The sequence below is a fragment of the Oreochromis niloticus genome, linkage group LG18 (genome assembly GCF_001858045.2).
Source record: "Oreochromis niloticus isolate F11D_XX linkage group LG18, O_niloticus_UMD_NMBU, whole genome shotgun sequence".
In the NCBI taxonomy this organism is placed as follows: Eukaryota; Metazoa; Chordata; class Actinopteri; order Cichliformes; family Cichlidae; genus Oreochromis; species Oreochromis niloticus.
This window is the reverse complement of record NC_031982.2, coordinates 34541689-34565149: the sequence shown is the minus strand read 5'-3', so window position 1 is coordinate 34565149 and position 23461 is coordinate 34541689. Positions and strand designations below refer to the sequence as shown.

The following is a 23461-nucleotide window of genomic DNA, read 5'->3' as shown; positions in this document are numbered from 1 at the left end:
CGCTGTCGCACTCTTTTCTTCACATCCTTCCTTCTCTCATCCTGTTTATGATCTTTGTTCTGCAAACACACCTCAGCAGCTTCACTGCACACACAGCAGTGAACAAGTACAACACACACAGCTACTCTTAGTACCATTGATGTTCATTTAGACTCTTTTTCTCCAATTGATCTTTCTGAGTTAACTTCAATAATTACTTCCTCCAAACCATCAACGTGTCTTTTAGACCCCATTCCTACAAAACTGCTCAAAGAAGTCCTGCCATTAATTAATTCTTCAATCTTAAATATGATCAACCTATCTCTAATAATCGGCTATGTACCACAGGCCTTCAAGCTGGCTGTAGTTAAACCTTTACTTAAAAAGCATCTCTAGACCCAGCTGTCTTAGCTAATTATAGGCCAATCTCCAACCTTCCTTTCATATCAAACATCCTTGAAAGAGTAGTTGTCAAACAGCTAACAGATCATCTGCAGAGGAATGGCTTATTTGAAGAGTTTCAGTCAGGTTTCAGAGCTCATCACAGCACAGAAACAGCTTTAGTGAAGGTTACAAATGATCTTCTTATGGCCTCTGACAGTGGACTCATCTCTGTGCTTGTCCTGCTAGACCTCAGTGCTGCGTTTGATACTGTTGCCCATAATATCCTATTAGAGCGATTAGAACATGCTGTAGGTATTACAGGTACTGCGCTGCAGTGGTTTGTATCATATCTATCTAATAGACTCCAGTTTGTACATGTAAGTGGAGAGTCCTCTTCATACACTAAGGTCAATTATGGAGTTCCACAGGGTTCAGTGCTAGGACCAATTCTGTTTCAGGGCTCTGCAGATGAATGCGTCTGAGAAAACAGACAAGACATCTGTGAGACGCCATTGTCTGATTTTACTCTTGTTTTTACAGCGGGGATTGCGACATGTCTCTTTTCTCTAACCTCAAAATCATTTCATCACATCCTCTCCGAGGCTCAGTGATGGGAGGCTGAGAAACAGGAAGCTGACCTCAGGTCTGTGTGGTGTCATGTTCTCATGGGTCACTGGGACAAAAACAAAATGTGACAGACAGAGAAGTGAAAATTAGAAAGGCTCGCTGACTGGCACGCCACAGCACTCAAACGCAAAGGTCAGGCCTGTTCCAGCTGCGAGCTGAGGTGTTAATCCCAGAAGAAAAACAGCCAGCCACCCTCACAGAGGAAGTGCTAAGCTCCACCCATCACACCGGTCAGAGGGCTTTGAACCAAGAAACTGCCGCCTCATATCACTCGTTAGTCATGTGGCCCACACACGCAACACGTGCACGCTAACACAGTCAGTGTGTCTGTGTCCTCACTGTGACCACAGAGAGGACACACACACATCTGCACTGCCCCCGCTGAACATCTGGCCAACATGTGGCCCACATCTGCAGCTCTGGGCCACAGTTGGGTGTGCCTGACGTCCTGTGGTCACAGCTGCGCCTCCCGTGGGCCAGGTGTCAGGTGCTTTGTGACATCTGGGTCATGGAAACATGACCTCTGGGCCATGAGGGGCACAGTTACCTGAGCTTTGAGTGGCCAGGTGCTGTAAACAGCTGAGAGGACCAGTTCACCCGAGCGTCACGTACATGCGGTGCTTCCTTTAACAACTGACAGCGCTCTGCTGTGCTTGGCTCAGTGGCGCCACCGCCGACTTTTTATCTTTGACGTTCTTTACAGATGCAGATCTGAGCGTGCTCAGAACCAGTATCAGACAGAGTCAACCACTGGAAACTACTGTCCTATGACCTGGATCTTTGACTGATGATGACTCACTGTGGTTTAAGGCTTGTCCCACCTGACCGTCGCAGGTGTTCCTGCGGCTCCCTGCTGTCGTAATAAGTCGAGCACAGTTCGGAGGTCGGGGCTGAGTTTGATCTCCAAAAGCTTCTTTAAATCCATCCAGAGCATCTGAATCTTCACTCACACTGCAAACACGTGTTCCTCCAGCTTCAGGTGATGTTCCCAGGTACGACACCGTGATCCACAAACGCAGCTTTCTGTCCATGGTGGATCTAAACGATGGGAGCAGACATTTGTCCTGAAACATTTGGAGGATGGCGCTGCAGCAGGTTTCTAAAGGGATTCATGGTTGGAATCTGGAATCTGGAGACCAGAAACCAGGGTTCAGATTCAAGGTGTTTGGAAGCTAAAAGTGATGACTGGGTCTGCTTTACAGGGTGAAGCTGGTGGATGAGACGGGCTTTTACCCTCAGAACTCCAACACATCTTTCAGCAGCTGGGAAACTTTCAACTGCTGCGTTGGCATTCACCACTTCCTGCCAACCGCAAAGCACTTCCTGCTGAGATTCAGCACAAACAATCTGACTAAATCTGAACAGACAGCCCAGGTGTTTCCACGCAGACAAACAGCTCTGTGTTTGCTGCCATGGTAACAGCCTGAACCAGCAAATAATCGGGTCCCACTGCAGAGGCGTCTGAAGCGGCGACAAACACTCGAAGATTACACAAAGCTAAAAACAGCTGGGCCAACATCTGCCAGCCAGTGAGCAGATGTGAAGGGTTCAGGTCTCTGTGAGAGACTGTGAGGATAAAACAGTGATGAAGAACCAGTGACTGCGTCCTCTACAGGAGCACAGCAGAGAGGTTGAACCCTCAGAGCTGCAAACCACTGCATGAACTCAGGAACACCTCCACCTTCTCTGAGGTTAGGGTGGATTGAGGCTGAGAGGAAGCTACAGTTTGACCAATCAGGAGCAGTGTACAGGGATTGGCGCACATGCAGGTGTAACTGGAACACCTGTGAAGGCCTTAATGCTGAAGCACATCTGCAGGTTCAGAAGCAGCCGCTGCCTTTCAGACCTGAACGCGTCTGCCTCAGTTCACCCTGAGCTCCGCCCACTAAAACACCTGGAGCTTTAGGAACCCGACTACACCACGACAACATCTGGCTTCAAACAGGAAACCATGCTGCTGAAACTTTCTTTCAACATGCAGATTAAACTTTATTTAAACATGCTGATGAAACTTTCTTTCAACATGCGGATTAAACTTTATTTAAACATGCTGCTGAAACTTTATTTAAACATGCTGCTGAAACTTTATTTAAACATGCGGATTAAACTTTATTTAAACATGCTGCTGAAACTTTATTTAAACATGCTGCTGAAACTTTATTTAAACATGCGGATTAAACTTTATTTAAACATGCTGATTAAACTTTATTTAAACATGCTGCTGAAACTTTATTTAAACATGCGGATTAAACTTTATTTAAACATGCTGCTGAAACTTTATTTAAACATGCGGATTAAACTTTATTTAAACATGCTGGTGAAACTTTATTTAAACATGCGGATTAAACTTTATTTAAACATGCTGCTGAAACTTTATTTAAACATGCGGATTAAACTTTATTTAAACATGCTGCTGAAACTTTATTTAAACATGCGGATTAAACTTTATTTAAACATGCTGCTGAAACTTTATTTAAACATGCTGATTAAACTTTATTTAAACATGCGCTGAAACTTTATTTAAACATGCGGATTAAACTTTATTTAAACATGCTGCTGAAACTTTATTTAAACATGCGGATTAAACTTTATTTAAACATGCTGCTGAAACTTTATTTAAACATGCGGATTAAACTTTATTTAAACATGCTGCTGAAACTTTATTTAAACATGCTGATTAAACTTTATTTAAACATGCGCTGAAAGTTTATTTAAACATGCTGCTGAAACTTTATTTAAACATGCGGATTAAACTTTATTTAAACATGCTGCTGAAACTTTATTTAAACATGCGGATTAAACTTTATTTAAACATGCTGCTGAAACTTTCTTTCAACATGCGAATTAAACTTTATTTAAACATGCTGGTGAAACTTTATTTAAACATGCTGCTGTCACGGTCCTGGGTCGGTTCGACCCAGCATTTTGAGTTTCTTATGTTTTAGTTTATTTTCTGCATTATGGATTGTTCCTTATCCTCTGGTGCTTTGATTGTGATTATAAATATGTCTTATTCTTGGTGAGGGATTAATTCTTATGTGTATGGTTTTTCTCGGGATTATTAGTTATATGCTGTTTCTTTGTGATACTGTTTTGATTATAATTATGTTCTGATTCTGTAGCTATCTGATGATGATGATGATGATGATGATGATGGTTATTATTTCTGGTTTAGGTTTTGTTATCTTGCCCTCATGTTTAGTTTTGCTTGTGCTTAGTCTTCTCTGCCCGTATGTCCCTCTGTCTGTCCATGGTGTCTTGTCTGGTCCTGTGTCTGTTAGTTTCCTGTTTTATTCTGAAGGTCCTTGTCTTACGTGAGTATGTTCAGTTTACGTTTCCCCTGCCTCGTCAGTTGTGATTTTCCCCAGGTGTGTTTCCCTCCTGTCTCTCATCCCTTGATTACTGCCTCAGTGTATTTAAGCCCTGTGTTTTCCTGTGCTCACTGTCGCGTCGTTAATGTCTGTTCACCCTCACGTTATCTGTGTGTTCCGTCTGCCTGTCTGCTTGCTTAGTTTATTTCTGTATCCTCAGTTTAGTTTAGTTTCAGCTTCTCCAGCAATAAAGCTGTGTATTCTGAGTTCACGTCTGCCTCCGAGTTTCGCATTTGGATCCTCCCCTCCATCCGCCTGCACACAGACCCTTTACAGCTGCTGAAACTTTATTTCAACATGCTGATTAAACTTTATTTAAACATGCGGATTAAACTTTATTACCTTCATGAATAATGGCATTGCCTTCATTTTTGTGCTCGTGTGTCATGTTTTGAGGGTTTTCCCAGGAAACTTGGTTGATTAAACATGAAGAACAAGTCTGTTTATCAAAATGTAACCAACTTTAAGGTATAAAGGTGAATTACGGCACAATAATTACTTGGGCTCGTAATGAGGCCCTGGCCAGTATCAGAAGACACCAAATTCATATGGAGCCAAAGTATTGAGCAGCAATAATGACCTGGACACAATGTTAACTTTTGAGTAGCCACTCTTGTATTGTTACAAGGTATAACAGGTATTGTCCAATTTGTACAGGAAAAAGTATAAAATAAAATAAATAGTGTGCACACTTAAACAAAATAAAAGTACTTGTTGGGGCCCTTTAAGAATTTAGAGTTAAGTTGGCAACAGCCAATTTCAAAGGTCCTTGTGAGTGTAATTGGAATGTATGAGTGTGTGGGTGTGTATCTTCTTTGGGGTGGATCGTCCTCAAAGTGGTTGGCTCGCCATCTATCATGACCGGAATTTTGTCCTGGTCCTCGGACTTTTCTGTCCTCTCCAAAAACCTGACCGTTGCTCTGTTTCACAAAAGCCCAACACACACTGGTGTTGGAATTGCAGCAGCTCTCCGGATGAAAGGTGAGTGGTTAGCTGACGTTGCTTCTCTCCTTCATCCAGGCACTCGACTCCGGACTTCCAGCAGGTAAGTATGCTTGCTTTCCCTCCTCTCAATTCTGAGTTTTTCCTCTCTTTCGTCCGTGGATTTCTCGGTTTAAGTAGCAGATGCCTCCACTCCTCTTGCTGAGATAAGAAAAAAACTCGGGAGCACCATGCACTTTCACCTCACTTCCTGGCTGACAGGGTCAATGCGGCCTGCGTAGGCTCTGATTGGTCGCTGAGTTAGGTGCCCTCACGTGGGGTGAACTGAGAGGTGCATTCAATGGTCATAGGAAATATGATGCTCTGTTGATGTTGACAAAGAGAATAAATACTCTCTTTCTTTATCATTGGTGTAAATGTGTTGTTTTCTCATCTGGGCTACAAAAATGGGAAGTTTATTCATCACAGCTGTTTCTACTAAACTTTATTTAAAGAGTTCTTCAGCTGTTTAACAGCAGATATTCTTTATTGATTAGTGATCTGAAACAGCAGTGATGATGTAACCCTCATCTGCTCTCTGTTTATAAACGGTGTGTGTGTAGGTAGGTCATGTGACCCAGCCAGGCTTCAGGACCCTTCCTGCCCCCCCGCGTACTCGCTCTGCTGCCTCAGCTCTTTCAGACTCTTTGTTTCAACAAAAGCTCCGAACACAAACGCTGGCTGAACAAAGGCGGCTATGTTTCCAGAACGCCATCCTCCCATAAATCCCGGTAGCAAGCAGGTCTGAGCGGTTTGACACTGGCAGCTGCTGATCATCATGCCTCTGCCCCGACGCCGCTCATCCTTCCTCGGACAGACGGCCGCCGAGCGGCCGCCCTCTGCCTCCTGCGGGAGAATGGGGTCGGCGGGCACCTCCGCCCCTCGCGGCGTCTTCGTAGGCTCCACCCCACCAGCGAGTGTTCCCTCTGGCCTGGGGACACGGGTGTCACGGCGAGCTCTGGGCATCAGCAGCGTGTTCCTGCAGGGGATGAGGAGCAGCACAACACCGGTGCTGCCCCGAGGCAGCGAGCGAGCAGTGGGGAGCGGTGCGGCGGCAGCGGGACTGAACAGCTGTTTGACGGAATACCGCGACAAAGTGAGAGCGCTGGAACAGCTGAACCAACAGCTGGAGGAGCAGATCCGCCTCTGCCTGGACCGCAAGGCCTCGAGCGCTGGAGCCTGGGGACCCCTCAGGAGGGAGTGGGAGGAGGTCTACAGACAGGTGAGGGGGGAGGGTCTAAACACCTGGCTCCATCTCCACACCGTCCTTCATCTTATCGGCATGCTGCTCTCTAAGGTCAAAGGTCAACTCAGCCCTCTCCTTTCTTAGATCGTGGTGACTGTGACGCGTACAGTCAAACTCACCTCCACGTGCCTCACCTGAAAAGTCCTAAAACACAAAAGTCACCTGACGCAAAAAAGTGAACCTAAAAAGTGTGCATGAGCAGCCACATTACGTCAGCTGATTTCTCCACAGATAAACATGTTCTGAGGTGTGAGAACAGAAACTTTATTTTTACATTAATTATTCTGTCTTTGAGTCTTGCTGCTGTTTTTATTGGACCACCTGAGAACAGGTTAGGCTGCAGGGCCATTACACACCTTGTGTTTAAATAAAGGTAATGTGTAGAGATGTCGATGCCCCCTGCTGGCTGCAGCCACTCTCAGCTCTGTTTTCCCACACTCTGTGCAGGTCAGTGAAGCCATCCTGGACAACGCCCGGCTGATGCTGCAGACAGAGAACGTGCAGGCCAACGCTGAGGACTTCAAGGACAGGTCAGAGGTCAAACTCACACTGTGATCAGCAGTGAGCTGAAATGTGACAGTGATCAGTGACAGACCTTCTGTCAGTAAACGGCAGCGTGAATGTGAAGTGATGGTTTATTTTGGTCTTAAGTGATCACATGGTGCCCTCGTGTGGCTGCTAACCACATTATTCATTATTTTTAAGCACTGATCATAGACTTTATCTAAAAAAACAACCCAAACATGGAGCTTCTGGTGATCAATAACCAGCCTCCTGCCCTGTGAGTCTCTCCTCCATGTTGTCCTGCAGCTGGTGGTCCTAGTTCTGCTCAGGAACCAGGACCATCAGCCGCAGGCATAGTGACTGCGGCTCCCCCTGCAGGTTCGAGAACGAGCAGCCGTTCCGTCGGGCAGTGGAGGAGGAGATCAGCTCGCTGTACAAAGTGATTGATGAGGCAAACCTGACAAAGGCGGAGCTTGAGGAGCAGATGGAGAACATGAGGGCGGAGCTCCGCAGCCTGGAGCACAACCACGAGCAGGTCCCACCAAACTGTTCAAAAATCTCCCAATTTAAGATGAGGCAGCAGGTGATGTCACCATTCAGAGACAGGCTGAAAAACTAAAACTCAGAATTTAAGCTTTTTTCCTTAGTAAAAAAAGTAGAATAAGAAGAGTGACAGTAGCCACAGAGTAGAGCCAGAAGAGTGACAGCACAGACACAGTAGAGTCAGAGTAGAGCCAGAAGAGTGACAGCACAGACACAGTAGAGTCAGAGTAGAGCCAGAAGAGTGACAGCACAGACACAGTAGAGTCAGAGTAGAGCCAGAAGAGTGACAGCACAGACACAGTAGAGTCAGAGTAGAGCCAGAAGAGTGACAGCACAGAAACAGTAGAGTCAGAGTAGAGCCAGAAGAGTGACAGCACAGACACAGTAGAGTCAGAGTAGAGCCAGAAGAGTGACAGCACAGACACAGTAGAGTCAGAGTAGAGCCAGAAGAGTGACAGCACAGACACAGTAGAGTCAGAGTAGAGTCAGAAGAGTGACAGCACAGACACAGTAGAGTCAGAGTAGAGCCAGAAGAGTGACAGCACAGACACAGTAGAGTCAGAGTAGAGCCAGAACAGTGACAGCACAGACACAGTAGAGTCAGAGTAGAGCCAGAAGAGTGACAGCACAGACACAGTAGAGTCAGAGTAGAGTCAGAAGAGTGACAGCACAGACACAGTAGAGTCAGAGTAGAGTCAGAAGAGTGACAGCACAGACACAGTAGAGTCAGAGTAGAGCCAGAAGAGTGACAGCACAGACACAGTAGAGTCAGAGTAGAGCCAGAACAGTGACAGCACAGACACAGTAGAGTCAGAGTAGAGCCAGAAGAGTGACAGCACAGACACAGTAGAGTCAGAGTAGAGTCAGAAGAGTGACAGCACAGACACAGTAGAGTCAGAGTAGAGCCATGAGCATGTGTGACAGGTGTGATCTCCCTTTAGCCGGCTAAGGTCATGTGAGCTCACTACTTCCTCTCTGAACAGGACGTGCGGACCCTGTACAGTCAGATGGCGGGACGTGATGTGGACGAGCCCGACGCGCCCATAGAAACCAGTCTGGACCAGATCTTGGCCTACATCAGGAGCCACTGGGAGAAAGTGATGGAGAAGAGCAGGGCTGAGACTGACAGCTACCTCGACTGTAAAGTAAGGTCCTCTCACCTGCACAGGTGTGCCAAGGTGTGTGTGTGTGTGGGCGTGTCTGACCTGTGGCTGTGTGTGTCCTGCAGGAGGCACTGTGCGTGAGCAGCAAGCTGAGTCCAGAGGAGGAACAGGTGGAGGCGCTGAAGGCTGAGTGCAGCGACACCGGCTGTAAGATCCAGAGTCTGCAGGCAGAGACCGAGTCTATCAGAGCCCTGGTGAGGCACATGGCGAGGAAGCTGCCGCACGGCGAGCTGCACAGATCAATAAGCGATCAATAACCTGATCGAGTTCCCACTAAGCGGTTAAATACACTCTCCGCAGAAACGGGGTCTGGAGAACTCGCTGAGTGACGCCCGCCACTGGCACGACATGGAGCTCCAGAATCTCGGCTCAGTGGTGGCCAAGCTGGAGGCGGAGCTAGCCGACATACGCGGTGAAATCGAACAGCAGCGCCGCGACTACGACACGTTGCTGAGCAACAAGCAACGGCTAGAGCAGGAGATCAGCTTGTACCACGGCATCCTGGATGGCGAGGAGAACCGATTCGAGACGCTGTGAGTCGTCGACACAGAACACAGATGTTACCAGAGTGCTAGCAAACCTGGTCATCAGTCACCGCACACACACCTGCTAATCAGTAACATCCAATCAGAATCCTCTCAGCAGTCACATCTTTTTGTCTTCTTAGATACAAAGATATTTTTTATGTGTGTGCATATTAGAGGTGCGCGCGTGTGCACGTGTGTCTGCGTGCATGCGTGCGTGTGTGTGTGTGTGGGGGGGGGGGGGGGGGGGGGGCCTCGTACTTTCGGTCATGTGACCAAGCATTTACGGGAGCCTGTGATGGATTTCCCTGAAATTTTATTAAAATGAGGGTTCATACCTCAACACTGAGCAGAGGTCAGAGGTCACAGCAATGATGTCACAGCATAACAGCCTCCTGCCACAGTTTGTAGAAAACACATATATATTTGTGTCAGTGTTCATAAATTCTCACAGGAATTTCTGTTATTTCTTCAGCCCACCTGCAGTGGGTGGGGCCGCACTTTGGGATTGATGTAGACGTTTCTAGATTCAGCTGATGAAGGATGTCGTCACTGCGAGCATCACGAAATATGAATTAGAGACTAAGTCTGACTGTTAAAGGAGATTCTGGGTCAAACTAACACAAACACTTACCTGTCCAGATGTTCAGGTCTCCACTCAGAGCCCGAGGGAGCTGCTGCTCCAGACTCCAGGAGCGACCCTCCAGGATCTCCAGGACCTGCAGCACAGTGACCCCAGAGGAGAACCTGAGCGGGCTGACCCAGTCTACCTGTGCAGGTGTGGAGGATGCTGGAAGTGCAGTGTGCGTTTCAGCTGCTCGGTGTGGACGTGATGTGTTGTAACGGTCTTCAGGTGAACCTGCCGAGAACACCTGAGGATCCGCCTGAGCCCGACTGGACCTGAGACGTGTTGCTCTGTGTTAATAAAAGTGAATGTGACGGTGTGTTCAGGTGCTCCTTGTTTCTTTCAAACTAAAATAAAGGTGTGAGAATGACGTTAGCGTGTCACAGAACGACCTTCACTTTATTCAGAGCTGCCACCCTCCAGCCGGCGCACGGTGCTCACAGCTCCGAAGCATCGACGCCAACTTGGCGCAGGAGTGAGCACATCTCAGCTCATCCTGGTGGCGCCTGTTGTTCTATGTGAGGGTGATGCCTCACAGGGGTGCAGCGATGGCTGACGGCCTCGCCGAGTCCCCCAGTAAGAACCAAGACGAAACAAAGTTTCTGTAGAAGGTTCCTGATAACGAGGACATGACTCCACCCATCCCCCCGCCTGAGAATAAACCTTCGTTGAGGATCAATAACTGATTCAGAGAAAATAATCAACTATTTAAAACTCAACGAGCTCTGACAATGGTGCCACTGCAGGTCACTGAGAGGGCAACAGGTCCGAATCCGCATTGAGTCATTTCCTGGTCTCCGCCCCTTCCTGTCCAAAAGCAAACATGCCCAAAAATACAAAGTTGTGCTAATTGATTGCTCAGACGTCGTAATCAATAACTGATTATTGTCAGAAACAAAGAGACAGAAATAAAATTTATTAACCAAACTTTTCTCTTTATTGATTCACAACAAAACAAATCAATCATAAGTTAATCAATACAAATAAAACCCACTGATGATGAGGCTGAGCGTCCAATCAGAGATCAGCAGGAAGTAAACAGTGACTGACGGATTTTAAGCACAGAGATCAATGACACGATCGACTGGACCGCTCTCTGCAGGCTGCGGCCCATCACAGTGCAATGCCCCCGGAGTGCGCTAAGCTCCGCCTACATGCTGTTTAACACACGTCTGTCTACTGAGCGTGCTCCGTCGCTTATCCGCTGACGCAAATGCAGATGTCGATAAGTGAGGGGGCGTGTCCACCACGGCTGGCGCAAATGATGCCAAACCCCATCCAGCCAATCGCGCTGGAGGGGCAGGGCAACCACCACACGGACCCTCATTGGTTACTGCCGTATCAGGTGACACTTTGAGGAGTGTTTCGGTTGCCGCGGATGCATCTGCCGAGCGGCAGCAGGTATCTGCAGCCCGCCTGTGCATCGCAGCGAGCGAAACGCTAAAGACTGCACGCTACATGACATCACTTCCTGTGGAAAGCTGGAGAACCATGTTTTGTCACGTGACCATGAGCTTATTAATATCTCCGGGGGCGCCACACGTTCCTCAAACAAGCTTCCTGTGCAGCCTGCAGGGGGCGGGGTTCATATGTTGCTGGCGTTTTGTATCGATCGCTCCCATCGATTACAGCTGATCAACAAACAATTCGGGAAACTGTTCAGGAAGGACTTCCTGTCCAAGTCAGGAGCTTGGTTTGTTTGGGAGGAAGTCACTTCCTGTTGCTTGTGTCCATCCAGTATGAAATCAGTAATCAATAATCAGTAATCAATCGTTCCACACACGCTAACAGAATAATGTTAGCAGCTAGCCTCTGCTGCTAGCTCTACAGTTTTTCCCATGATCCCGCAGGTGCGGCGTCACTTTGCAAGCCTGAGCACAGCCATCGTACCGATAGAGCTGCAGGGACGCCGCCGCGGGGTGCGCTCCCGCCTGCCGCCGTCAGTAAATCACGAGTCCTCTGGCTGTGATCGGTGGTTTAGGCGGGCTGCAAGGGGATGCAGCCCACGCCTACGCCCCCCTCGTGGCACACCATGGGGGCCATGAAGGACCAGCGGTTGGTGTCGGGGTTGTACATCTCCACGGAGCTGAGATTGGATTGTCCGTCGTACCCGCCTACGGCGTACAGACGCCCCGACGTGGACACCAGGGACACCCGGCTGCGCCGCGTGTTCATGGCCACCAGGAGGCTCCACTGTCCAGATGCTGAGCTGAACACCTCGGCGCCGCTCAGGAACCCCGAGCCATCATACCCCCCCGCCACGTACATGTGGCTGCCGAGCGCCGCCGCCCCATGACGGCATCGCTTGTTCAGCATCGGTGCCGCCGGGTGCCAGCGGTTAGTGTGGTGGTTGTAGTACTCCACCTGCAGGGGCGGAGCAAAAACACAGCGATAAACAGACATCATGTAAAACTACAGGTAACATGCAGGTAATGTTCCCACCCCTCAGTTTTAGGCTCCGCCCTAAAACTCACTGTGTTGAAGATCTGCAGACCGTCATGGCCGCCCGAGACAACGATCCGGCCATCAAAAACCGTCACGCCCGCGGCGCTGCGGCTCGCGCTCATCTCTGTCACCACAGTCCACCTGCAGAGAACAGTAACATAAGCACCGCCATGTTAACGAGGACGCCGACCTGAGCTGAGATCTGAGCATCCTCAAGGTGAGCCAGGACGGCTTTCTCGTGTCGTCTTCATTCTTTTGCGTGTCCGCCATCTCGTCTGAGGTCAGAATGCGGCGTCACCAGGTCGGTCGCTGCTAACAGACTCACATTCGTTTGTGTTAGCTAACTCGTGACAGAACCAATGCGGCGCGATGATCTGTGCAGGAAAACAACCTCGCAGCCTCCCTCACCTGTGTGTGCGTGATAATAGCAGAGCATTGATGGTAAACTGGTCTGTGAGGACACTGAGAGAGAGGGAGCTGTGCAGGAAGTAAGAGCCAAAGGCTGTGTCCTAATTCAGGGTCTGCACGCTTGAAGTACGCATTTCAAGTGCGATTACGTCACCGCCATGCGACGACGGCTGTCCCAATTCAAAGTGTACTTCAAATGCATACTCCAAATGCGCCATCGATTTCCCCAAATATCAAGCGTGGTCCGGTGCACGCTTCCTGGCCACGCGGTGGTGGGTGTGGATAATTTTGCCGCAAAATACGGCAGAAGGGAGCGGCCGAAGAGTGAACTGTCAGAAGTAAGTACTGAATATGATGTCACTTATTTATGTGCGAATGTTTAAGAACATTAAAACATTACTGTTGGCCACATGTCGGCAAAGTTATGTGACATTAGTGATGTTTGTACTTTCAGCGGTAACTTGGTTTTAAAGCCTCTACTTCTAAATATATATATAGTCGACCTTAATCTTACAGAGAATGTGATGATTTTCTGGATAATTAAAGTCAGTCATATATCCACAAACACAACAAGCTGAAAGTCAGTGATGCTGCTCGGTTTGCAGTCCTGAATATGACGGCACAAGCAGGATTCACTGCACTGTTAATGTTAGACTGACAGACTGTTCCCTGTTTGTGAAGGACTGCTAGGAAAGTTTAACATCACTAATTGTCTGTCCTGAATCAGTCTTATTAGGTAATGTTCAAATAATGTGATCATCCCAGTGTTTTCAGTGTGGGAGAAAGTACTCAGGGCCTTCAAGTTACACACTATGAAAGGCAGCAACAAGTTTAATATTCAGAAACCTAAAGTATGTATCAGCAGCAGGATGGAGCTAAAAATAAATGTTTGTTTCAGTTCTATGAAGCTTTGAGTATTTTGGATTAGTAGCACTGCTGTGTTTGTTGCATCATATTGCTGTAATTGTTTATATGCTTTATATATTCTGAGCTAAGTTGATCTATAGTGTTACATCATATTCTATAAGGATGTTATGTGTTTGTAGACTTTCTGCCCAGTTTGACCCATTTAGCAGAAGTCAGCCTGTTTAAGGCTCTGATATCTATTCTGTATGACTTAAAGCAGTTATGACATGCTCTGATTTTCTCACCCAATAAAGGAATATTTCATATATCAGTCTGATCTTCATTCTATCAGAAACAGTTATCACAGCTCGTACATTTGCTTTTTACACATATATGTAAGCATTGAGCCAAATTTAGTAATGCCAACATACTGAAGGAACAATATTTGTCTCTTATATATAATACATCTGTATATACACTGTCAGAGATACTTGAGTGTCTTTGAGTGAAGATTTAAGGTGATAGGAAATATAAATAACTGCTACTTGAATCTTTGACCCAGAGTTCAAGCTCATATATTATGTGTATATATATATATATATATATATATATGTATATATATATATGTATAATCTGACAATACTATAATATTGTCCATATTATATTAACATTACCACAGTGAGATGACTTTAGTCTCATGAACAACATTAGCTAATTATTATTTACTAACTAATCTTGAAATGACTGTTCAGTACAGAAATGAAGCCCAACTATCATGTTTTACAGTCCTGTGGTCTCAACTAATCAAAGTGATGTCATGACAAAAATGAATGACCAACAAAACATTTTTCTCCTTCATTTCTGTCAAACAAAGCTGTTTGAAACGTTTCTCGCGGTTAGTATCATGGTTGCTAGGCAACCTGAACAGCGCGACGAAGGCTAGACCGTCCCATTTCACAAGCCTCTCACTTCCGCACTTCTCGTACTTGTAGTACGCACCGTACGTAGTACGCGTAGTGTGCGTACTTCAAGCGTGCAGACCCTGAATTGGGACACAGCCATAGTCAGAGGGGATGAATGAGGATGTTTGAAGTGTACTTTGGATCTTCTTTGGCTGCTGGTTCAGTCAGTTTAGCTCAGAGTGATGAAACCTGCAGAATCTTTCAGGTGTCGACTTTCAGCCCCGTCTGTGAACGATCCACGCTCTGTGTTTACGTCTTTGTGTGGAAGGCGTGTACCTGGTGTTTGCTGTTGTTGAAATCGTTTTGTGAGCTTTAAGCTGAGACTCAAAATACATTTAAAACTGATTCAATTTTACTTTTAAACCCACTCCTACTGACGCAGCAGCGGGTGACATGACCCACACAGCCCTCACTCATCACGCGGCGCTGTTAGCCGTAATGCTCGGGTTACACAGAATTGAAGGATTTAAGGTGGAATGACTCCTCACCTGTCTGCTTCCGGGGAGTAGCACTCCACCGAGTTGAGAGACGACTTTCCATCGTAGCCGCCGCACACGAAGATCCGCCCATCAATCACAACCGTTCCCATGGCGCTGAGGATGACAACACAGCTCATTACATCAGCAGGGTTTATTGATCAGTGTATCGATCAGTGGATCGAGCAGCGTACTGACCTGCGCTGGCTGTTCATGCTCGACACGCGCGTCCAGCTGTCCGTCTCGGGGTTGTAAACCTCCACCGTGCTGAGCCGCGATTGGCCGTCGTATCCCCCAATGGCATACAGTAGCCCATTAACGACGGCCACACCCACCCTGCTGCGAGCTGTCCTCATTGGCTGACAGCGCTCCCAGAAGTTTCCAATTGGATCGAACACCTCGACAACATTTAAGGAGTCACCTGCGGGAGAAGAAGAGTCTGTCAGCTCCACGGAGCGTGCAGACATGCTGCCTCAGGTGAGCGGCGTACCTGAGCTGTTGAGGCCTCCCACCGCGTAGATGAGCCCTGTGATGGACGTACAGCACCTCTGCCTGGTTTTAAAGGTGGGCAGGTGAGGGCGGCGCTCCGGCATCAGGTGGAAATCCTTGGCTTCATCCACCAAATCCCTGACAGGAAACACAGCTAGACATGAACCCTGCCCAGAAATGATCACACAGGTATGATGTGAAGCCGAGGCCTCGCTGCGTCTCACCTGCACTTGTGGCAGCAGCGTATGAGCTCATCCTGCTGGACGCGATCCGACAGGAACTCGGGTCGACACAGAGGAAGTCGCACCTTTGACAGCAGCTCGGGCAGCAGCGTCTCCCTGCGGTCCTGGTCGTGATGGACCCACGCCAGCACCGCCTCGAACACCTGCACAGGTACCACACGAGGAGCACAGTGGGAGCATGAAGACAACGCGTTTAATACAAGAGCTCATTTTTCACGCTGTGACTCAAAAGGTGAGCCTTGGTATGTGGCACACCTGTGACAGGTAAACCGCTAAAGCTCGCCAACGGCTCGGTCAGGTCCATCACACTCGAGTTACTGAAATACCACTGAGGTTTACCTTTCTGAAGGACACCTGACAGCTGTGACCCGATCACCTGTTCCTGAAGCTCGCCCCTCCAGTGTCACTCTGCGAGGGCGGGGCTTAGCAGCCTGCTTTCATTTTTGGTTTCTGTTTTTTTAATTTGGTTTCCTCTCTCCTGACTGCTTTCTTCCTGTCACTCGGGTCAAAGGTCACCGTCTCCCCCGATGTCCTCTACCTGCACAGCTGAGCTGTGACCATGTGTGAGTGACTATGATGAAGTCACAGCTGTTCTCTGATGCTTCCATGAAGGTCGGGCAGGTAGAGACCACAGAAAAAGAATTCTGGCTTAGCATCGCCGCTTCACGCCACTGCCCTCAGGTGAGGCAACTCACCTGCTCCTCGGCCTTCACGTTGAGTTCGTCACAGCCGACGAGCTCCAGCACCTCCTCCGTCCTGAGGCCCAGGAACTCCTCAGACAGTGACACCTCCACAAAGTGCTGGTGCAGGAAGCTGTTTGCTGAGTCGTACAGCGTCGTGCACATCATCGTCTCGGCGAACTGACGCACGCCGAGGCAGTTCTTCGGGTGCAACCTGCAAGCAAACGTGCCGTTAGCACGCCTAAACATAAGCTCCTGGGGACGGAGGAGTGTGCGATCTGAGCGTGTGCGGCGGGGTGGGACTGACCTCTCCTGCAGGAAGGAGCAGCAGGCGTCTTTGACGTTCTGAAGCTGCAGAAAGCTCGAGCCAATCAGGAGAGACTGCACATTCTGCTGGTCGATGGCGACGTGTCCGCTGTACGCGAAGTTTATCAGAGCCTCCAGAGCGCTGCAACACACACGCAGTGGTTACTATAGTTACTATGGTCACACAGTTATTGACATTTTGTTAAATCAATTAAAATACTGCAGGAATGCAACGAACATGACAGACCTCCATCCTGAGTCGCTGACAGAGCGAACGTACGTTACAGCTCAGCGGAAAAAACATGCAGCACAGCGTTCTGTCTGCGTCACTCACTGATCAGTGAGTGACGTCTGTGCTTCATGTTCTGTTTTTATTTATACAGTTGCCCCAAGGTGCTTTATATTGTAAGGACCCTACAATAATACATACAGAGAAAAACCCAACAATCATATGACCCCCTATGAGCCGACAGTGGGAAGGAAAAACTCCCTTTTAACAGGAAGAAACCTCCGACAGAACCAGGCTCAGGGAAGGGCGGGGCCATCTGCTGCGACCGGTTGGGGTGAAAGAAGGAAAACAGGATAAAGACATGCTGTGGAAGAGAGACAGAGGTTAATAACAAGTGTGACTCAGTGCAGAGAGGTCTATTAACACATAAGCTGTGTCCCAAAACGTCGGCTGCATCCTTCAGAGGACCCGGCCTTCGCGGTCTACGTGGGCCGGGTCCTTCGAAGACCGAGAAGGCCGGAAGTGCAAGGCTGTGAAATTGGACGGTCTAGGCTTCAGATTTGCGTCACCGCTGTCTCGGTGGAGTTTAATAAACTCGGCCGTCTGCTCCTTGCTATCTAAAATATAACAGGATACTGGCATAAATTCTCGACCGTCTCACACTTCTGTTTAATCAGTTTTCTGTTTGACCAAGGAGGAACCCACCCGATGGATTAATAAAGATTTATTTAATCTAATAACATTGATCTCAGCCAAACCGATTTACTCCGGAACAAATAAAACACAGAAAAAAGCCAAACAATTTTTAAGTTATCCGAGTGACTTATATATCAAGTTTAATCTGAGTAGCGAAAGAGCGGGGGTCTGAAAACGATGAAGCCGGGAGTCCGCTGCTCTCGCCGTCTCGAGTGACCATTGAACCCCCCGGCTTGCTATCGAGTGGGTGGGTAACAGACGTCTCCGAAAACGTTGGAGCACTTTTGCAAATATGCGATGTCTTGATAAACCAAGCAGATATTTGAAGTTTACACAGCTACTTTCTCGCCTGGAAATATGTTAAAAGTTTATTTTGTGACCCAGAAAGATTAATAAGAGTAATATTAAAACTTAGTAGCGGCCGCCATTGTTGGAAAATGAAATTGGCTGGGCCGCGCTATGAACTCTGGGATATGGTGGGCCACGAAGGACACACCCGACCCATCCTTCAAATTCGGGGAAATGAAGGACGCATTTGAAGGAGTCGATGAATTGGGACAGCCTTCGTCGCCTGGCTGTGACGTAATCGGCCTTCAAATGCGGCCTCCGAAGGATGCAGCCCACGTTTTGGGACACAGCTATAGTGAGTGAAGAAGAAACACCCAGTGCATCATGGGAATCCCCGGCAGCCTATACCTATTGCAGCATAACTAAGGGAGGATCCAGGGTCACCTGGTCCAGCCCTAACTATATGCTTTAGCAAAAAGGAAAGTTTGAAGCCTAATCTTGAAAGTAGAGATAGTGTCTGTCTCCCGAATCCAAACTGGAAGCTGGTTCCACAGAAGAGGGGCCTGAAAACTGAAGGCTCTGCCTCCCATTCTACTTTTAAATACTCTAGGAACAACAAGTAGGCCTGCAGTGTGAGAGCGAAGTGCTCTAATAGGGTGATATGGTACTACAAGGTCATTAAGATGAGATGGGGCCTGAAAACTGAATGCTTTTCAGTGAGTTTTTAGGACATCCTGATAATAATGAATTACAGTAGTCCAGCCTGGAAGTAAAACATGCCAAGGTTCCTCACAGCATTACTGGAGGCCAAGGTAATGCCATCCAGAGTAAGAATCTGCTTAGATACCATATTTCTAAGATTTTCAGGGCCGAGTACAATAACCTCAGTTTTATCTGAATTAAGAAGCAGAAAGTTAGCGGCCATCCAGGTCTTTATGTCTTTAAGACATTCCTGCAGTTTAACTAATTGGTGTGTGTTACCTGGCTTCATGGATAGATAGAGCTGCGTGTCATCTGCATAGCAGTGAAAATTTATGCTATGTCTTCTAATGATGTTGCCTAAGGGAAGCATGTATAATGTAAATAGAATTGGTCCTAGCACTGAACCCTGTGGAACACCATAATTGACCTCAGTGTGTGAAGAGGACTCTCCATTTACATGAACAAATTGGAGTCTATTAGATAGATATGATACAAACCACTGCAGTGCAGTACCTGTAATACCTACAGCATGTTCTAATCGCTCTAATAGGATATTATGGTCAACAGTATCGAACGCTGCACTGAGGTCTAGCAGGACAAGCACAGAGATGAGTCCACTGTCAGAGGCCATAAGAAGATCATTTGCAACCTTCACTAAAGCTGTTTCTGTGCTGTGATGAGCTCTGAAACCTGACTGAAACTCTTCAAATAAGCCATTCCTCTGCAGATGATCTGTTAGCTGTTTGACAACTACTCTTTCAAGGATGTTTGATATGAAAGGAAGGTTGGAGATTGGCCTATAATTAGCTAAGACAGCTGGGTCTAGAGATGCTTTTTGAGTAAAGGTTTAACTACGGCCAGCTTGAAGGCCTGTGGTACATAGCCGATTATTAGAGATAGGTTGATCATATTTAAGATCGAAGAATTAATTAATGGCAGGACTTCTTTGAGCAGTTTTGTAGGAATGGGGTCTAAAAGACACGTTGATGGTTTGGAGGAAGTAATTATTGAAGTTAACTCAGAAAGATCAATTGGAGAAAAAGAGTCTAACTTAACATCGATGGTACTAAAAGTAGCTGTAGATAATATTACATCTGTGGGATGATTATTGGTAATTTTTTCTCTAATGATAAGAATTTTATTTGTGAAGAAGTTCATGAAGTCATTACTAGTTAACGTTAAAGGGATGGTTGGCTCAGTAGAGCTCTGACTGTTTGTCAGCCTGGCTACAGTGCTGAAGAGAAACCTGGGGTTGTTCTTATTTTCTTCAATCAGTGACGAATAGTAAGATGTTCTGGCTTTGCGGAGGGCTTTCTTATAAAGCAGCAAACTATTTCTCCAGGCTAAATGATGATCCTCTAAATTTGTGACACGCCATTTCCTCTCCAGCTTACGAGTTATCTGCTTTAGGCTACGTGTTTGAGAATTATACCACGGAGTCAGGTACTTCTGATTTGAGGCCTTAGTTTTCACAGGAGCTACAGTATCCAGAGTCGTACGTAGTGAGGAGGTAAAATTATTAACAAGATAATCGACCTCTGTTGGAGTAGCGTTCAGATAGCTGCTCTGCTCTATGTTGGTACAGGGCATTGAAGATGATAACAGTGGGTGGATTATATTCTTAAACTTAGTTACAGCACTTTCAGAAAGACATCTACTGTGATAAAGTCTACTCTCCACTGCTGTGTAATCAATTATTGTAAATGTAAATGTTATCAGGAAATGATCAGACAGCAGAGGGTTTTCAGGAAACACTGTTAAAAAGTTAAATTCAAGCTAACTGTAATCATGACCGTCACCACAGCTGATATCAGGCCGAGTCCGTGTTAAAGCAACATTTGGAAGCTTTTAGTGGAAAACAGTGAGACATTGATGTTACTGAGGTTGTCCCACCTCTGCCGAGGTCACAAGCCAGTTACAATTCTGCTCTCAGACATCTGTACAGGTGTGAGCGTACCTGGGGTCCATGCCCTGCATCAGGATCTCATCCTGTTTACACTCCACCATGTCGTTGGTGAACATGGCGTGGAAGTACGGGATGGAGGCCGCCAACACGATCCGGTGAGCGCTGAACTTGTGATCCCCAACCTGCAGACAGACACGCTGATTAACAGACTCACCTGTGACTCACCTGTTGCTATGACGACAATAAAAAACTGAAAACAGCTACATCTGAGGGATGTGTCACAGGAAGTGTTGGATTTACTGCCCTTAAACATTCACAGAACCACTCCTCGCTAGACAGCCAATAAGACTATGGCTTCACATTAAGCCCCACCCCTCACTTATCAGGTAAAACAACAAGATGATGACGGCAGACATCATTACATGAAGGTAAAGCTGCGTTCCTTCACCCTCTGAAACACAAGCGTTTCAACAGGAAGTAGATTTCAGGGTTCAGCTTAACTCTGTCAGCTGACCAGCTGGCGCCATCGATGATGTTTCCACTAGCTTCAGCTTAACGCGCAACCAATCAAAGTCCTTCATCCAACCAGCCAAGTCTGCCTGCATCATTGAATCGGTCTGACTTCCTATAAACTTCTGCAGGTCACCTGAAAGTGGACAGGTGAGGATGTGCTGCTTTATCCGGAGGACACCATTAGTTCTGGAAAACAGCTGCCTCTGACGTGGGTTCACCTGAGCTGCAGACTCAGCACCTTGCCTACTGAGCCGTTAAGAGGATCAATGCTGAGCTGCAGGCACAGGACGCAGCACAGGTGAAAATGTTTCTCAGTCGCACCTGAACACCTCTGAACAGCTCAGAAGCACACCTGGATCATGTGATGCTGACAATGAGCACCCAGCTCTGTTAACTGCTACCATAGAGCCAGGCCCTGATGGGGAGGGGTGGAGCCACCGAGAGCTTCTTCCTGCTGTAGGGGTTAGAGTTAAGGTCCCGCCCCTCCCTCACCTGGCGGACATGTTTGGAACAAAGAGCAATCACGTGTCTGCTCACCTGCACACGCCAGAACGCTGCTAAAAGGCTCCGCCCCTTCTGTGCTGCCTGAGCTCACCTGCGCACGTCACACAACCTCTACCTTTCCCCAGGTGGATCACACACCTGACCTCCAGCCCCGGTGTTAAGAGCTGACCGCTCTAACCGGAAGCCGCTTCGCCGCCTTGCCTGTGGGGCTCCCAGGCAGTTCACAGGTCAGCCCATGACGTCACTATCTGATAATCCGCGTTAGCTTGTTAGCATGCCTTAGCTCACTTTGCTAGCTTGGAGGCTAATGTCAGCCTCACACGCCGCCTCGCTCACCTTGAGCGTGACGTCACAGAGTTTCCCCTGACGTCGGATCTCCTCCATGACGACAAAACCTCGTGCCGGCAGGTCGTGCACTGAGAAGTGGACCAAATCCTCGAGCTCTTCGCACAGGACGTCGCCCATCGTCAGCGGGAGCGCGCGGACTGGACCCTGCGAGCCGCCGTACCCAGCGTCAAAGCCGCTTTCACAATAAGAGGGAGCACTTCTGCTGAGATTAAACTTCAAAATAAAAGCTTCTAAAGCCTTTCATTTGTAGTTATTGATGAGTGATTGCTCATTTATTAGGCCTTAATGTTTGTTTTTGTCAGGATTTAATGAATGTATCAGGTGTTGGCCCTGAGGAGCATCAGATGAGCTCACGTGACTGCAGTGACATCTGATATGATGTCATGAATAATGACTTTATGATTGGTGACCTGCAGCCGTGATTGGGAGCACAACAGCGTAGTTATTTAGTGAAAGCTGATTGGCTGAGAGATAAACAGCCTGAACACATCAGAGAGTAAACTAACAAACCGATCTTGAGCCCGCTGAAACCATCCGAGCCTGCAGTTCCTCCAGCATTCAGCAGAGGGAGCACTGAGTCAGTCCTCATAGACTCCTGTGTTAAAATTCAAATGTTTTGGCCTTTGTAGATAATTTCCCCTTCATAACTGCAACAATGACTGGATTCAACAGAAGGGAGAAGAACACATTTTTAACTCACCTGTTTGCATTGATAGGGGTGTGGCCTCTGACTGACAGGTAGATGGTGACAAAACTCGCTGTAGGTGCTAGATTTCACCTCAGCTAACTGGAGTCTCTGAGCTAGACCTCTGAACTGTGTTTGATGACATTATCTGACCAATAAGATTGCTGCTGTGACCATGTAAGGATTCTGATTGGATGTTACTGATAAGGTGTATGTGTATGCTAAGCTAGCTAGCTAGTAGACAACTGGCTGACAACTCCACCCTGTCCTCCAAATATGGTCACCACCGGAAACAAACATGGCAGCAAGTAATGTTACAGTCTCTTATACAGTCTGGCCTCAGGGATGTCACCTGATGATGGGTGCTTCCACGGTCGCCACTTTGGCTGCAAAAACCTGAAGGTGGCAAGGAGGGGCGGGCCTGATTGTGAACCCACATGCTCACTGACTAACGCCCTGGACTGCAACCTGTCGAGTGGTTGGAGTGAGCAGGTTCCTGGCCATTAGCCAATGAGCATGCAGCTTCACCACTTTGAAATCCAGTGTGACCTAAAACTGAGCCCACAACCTCAGCAGGATATTTTTACACAGGTCAAAGGTCAGAAAGCTGCCTTACCACAGCTATTGCCCCCTGGTGGCCTTCAGACAGAATGCAGGCTTTGGCCGTGCCCATGATTCTTCCTCCAGAGTGAATGAAGGTGAGCTCAGGTGTTTCCTGAACGTTCAGTAGACAGCTGATTACTTCCTGTACTCAAACACCTCGTCTGCTTTCTATTTTCTTTTATTATC

At 47.5% G+C, this 23461-nt stretch overlaps 2 protein-coding genes across 8 annotated transcripts; one reads left to right on the top strand and one right to left on the bottom strand.

The window, feature by feature from the left end:
- The first annotated feature begins 4889 nt into the window (after positions 1 to 4889).
- On the top strand, positions 4890 to 11196 carry bfsp2 (beaded filament structural protein 2, phakinin). Of its 2 annotated transcripts, none has more exons than XM_003458132.5 (8): positions 4890 to 5342; positions 5906 to 6564; positions 7036 to 7118; positions 7471 to 7627; positions 8619 to 8780; positions 8864 to 8992; positions 9099 to 9331; positions 9965 to 11196. In XM_003458132.5, the coding sequence occupies exons 2-8, from the start codon at positions 6121 to 6123 to the stop codon at positions 10053 to 10055; spliced, it is 1299 nt and encodes a 432-aa protein (XP_003458180.2). In that variant the 5' UTR covers positions 4890 to 5342; positions 5906 to 6120; the 3' UTR covers positions 10056 to 11196. The 2 variants fall into 2 exon arrangements, with proteins under 2 accessions (XP_003458180.2, XP_019203619.1); XM_019348074.2 differs by having other exon boundaries at positions 4890 to 5406.
- Positions 11121 to 23410, bottom strand: klhl18 (kelch-like family member 18). 6 transcript variants are annotated; one of them, XM_019348072.2, is made up of 10 exons: positions 23289 to 23410; positions 20674 to 20804; positions 16803 to 16943; positions 16511 to 16709; positions 15798 to 15958; positions 15575 to 15711; positions 15283 to 15505; positions 15097 to 15201; positions 12422 to 12533; positions 11121 to 12311 (listed from the first exon to the last, which is right to left on the bottom strand). In XM_019348072.2, the coding sequence occupies exons 1-10, from the start codon at positions 23343 to 23345 to the stop codon at positions 11925 to 11927; spliced, it is 1653 nt and encodes a 550-aa protein (XP_019203617.1). In that variant the 5' UTR covers positions 23346 to 23410; the 3' UTR covers positions 11121 to 11924. The 6 variants fall into 6 exon arrangements, with proteins under 6 accessions (XP_019203617.1, XP_003458164.1, XP_005476939.1 ...); XM_003458116.5 differs by lacking the exon at positions 23289 to 23410 and adding an exon at positions 21976 to 22214; XM_005476882.4 differs by lacking the exon at positions 23289 to 23410 and adding an exon at positions 21673 to 21946.
- Between the last annotated feature and the right edge of the window lie 51 nt (positions 23411 to 23461).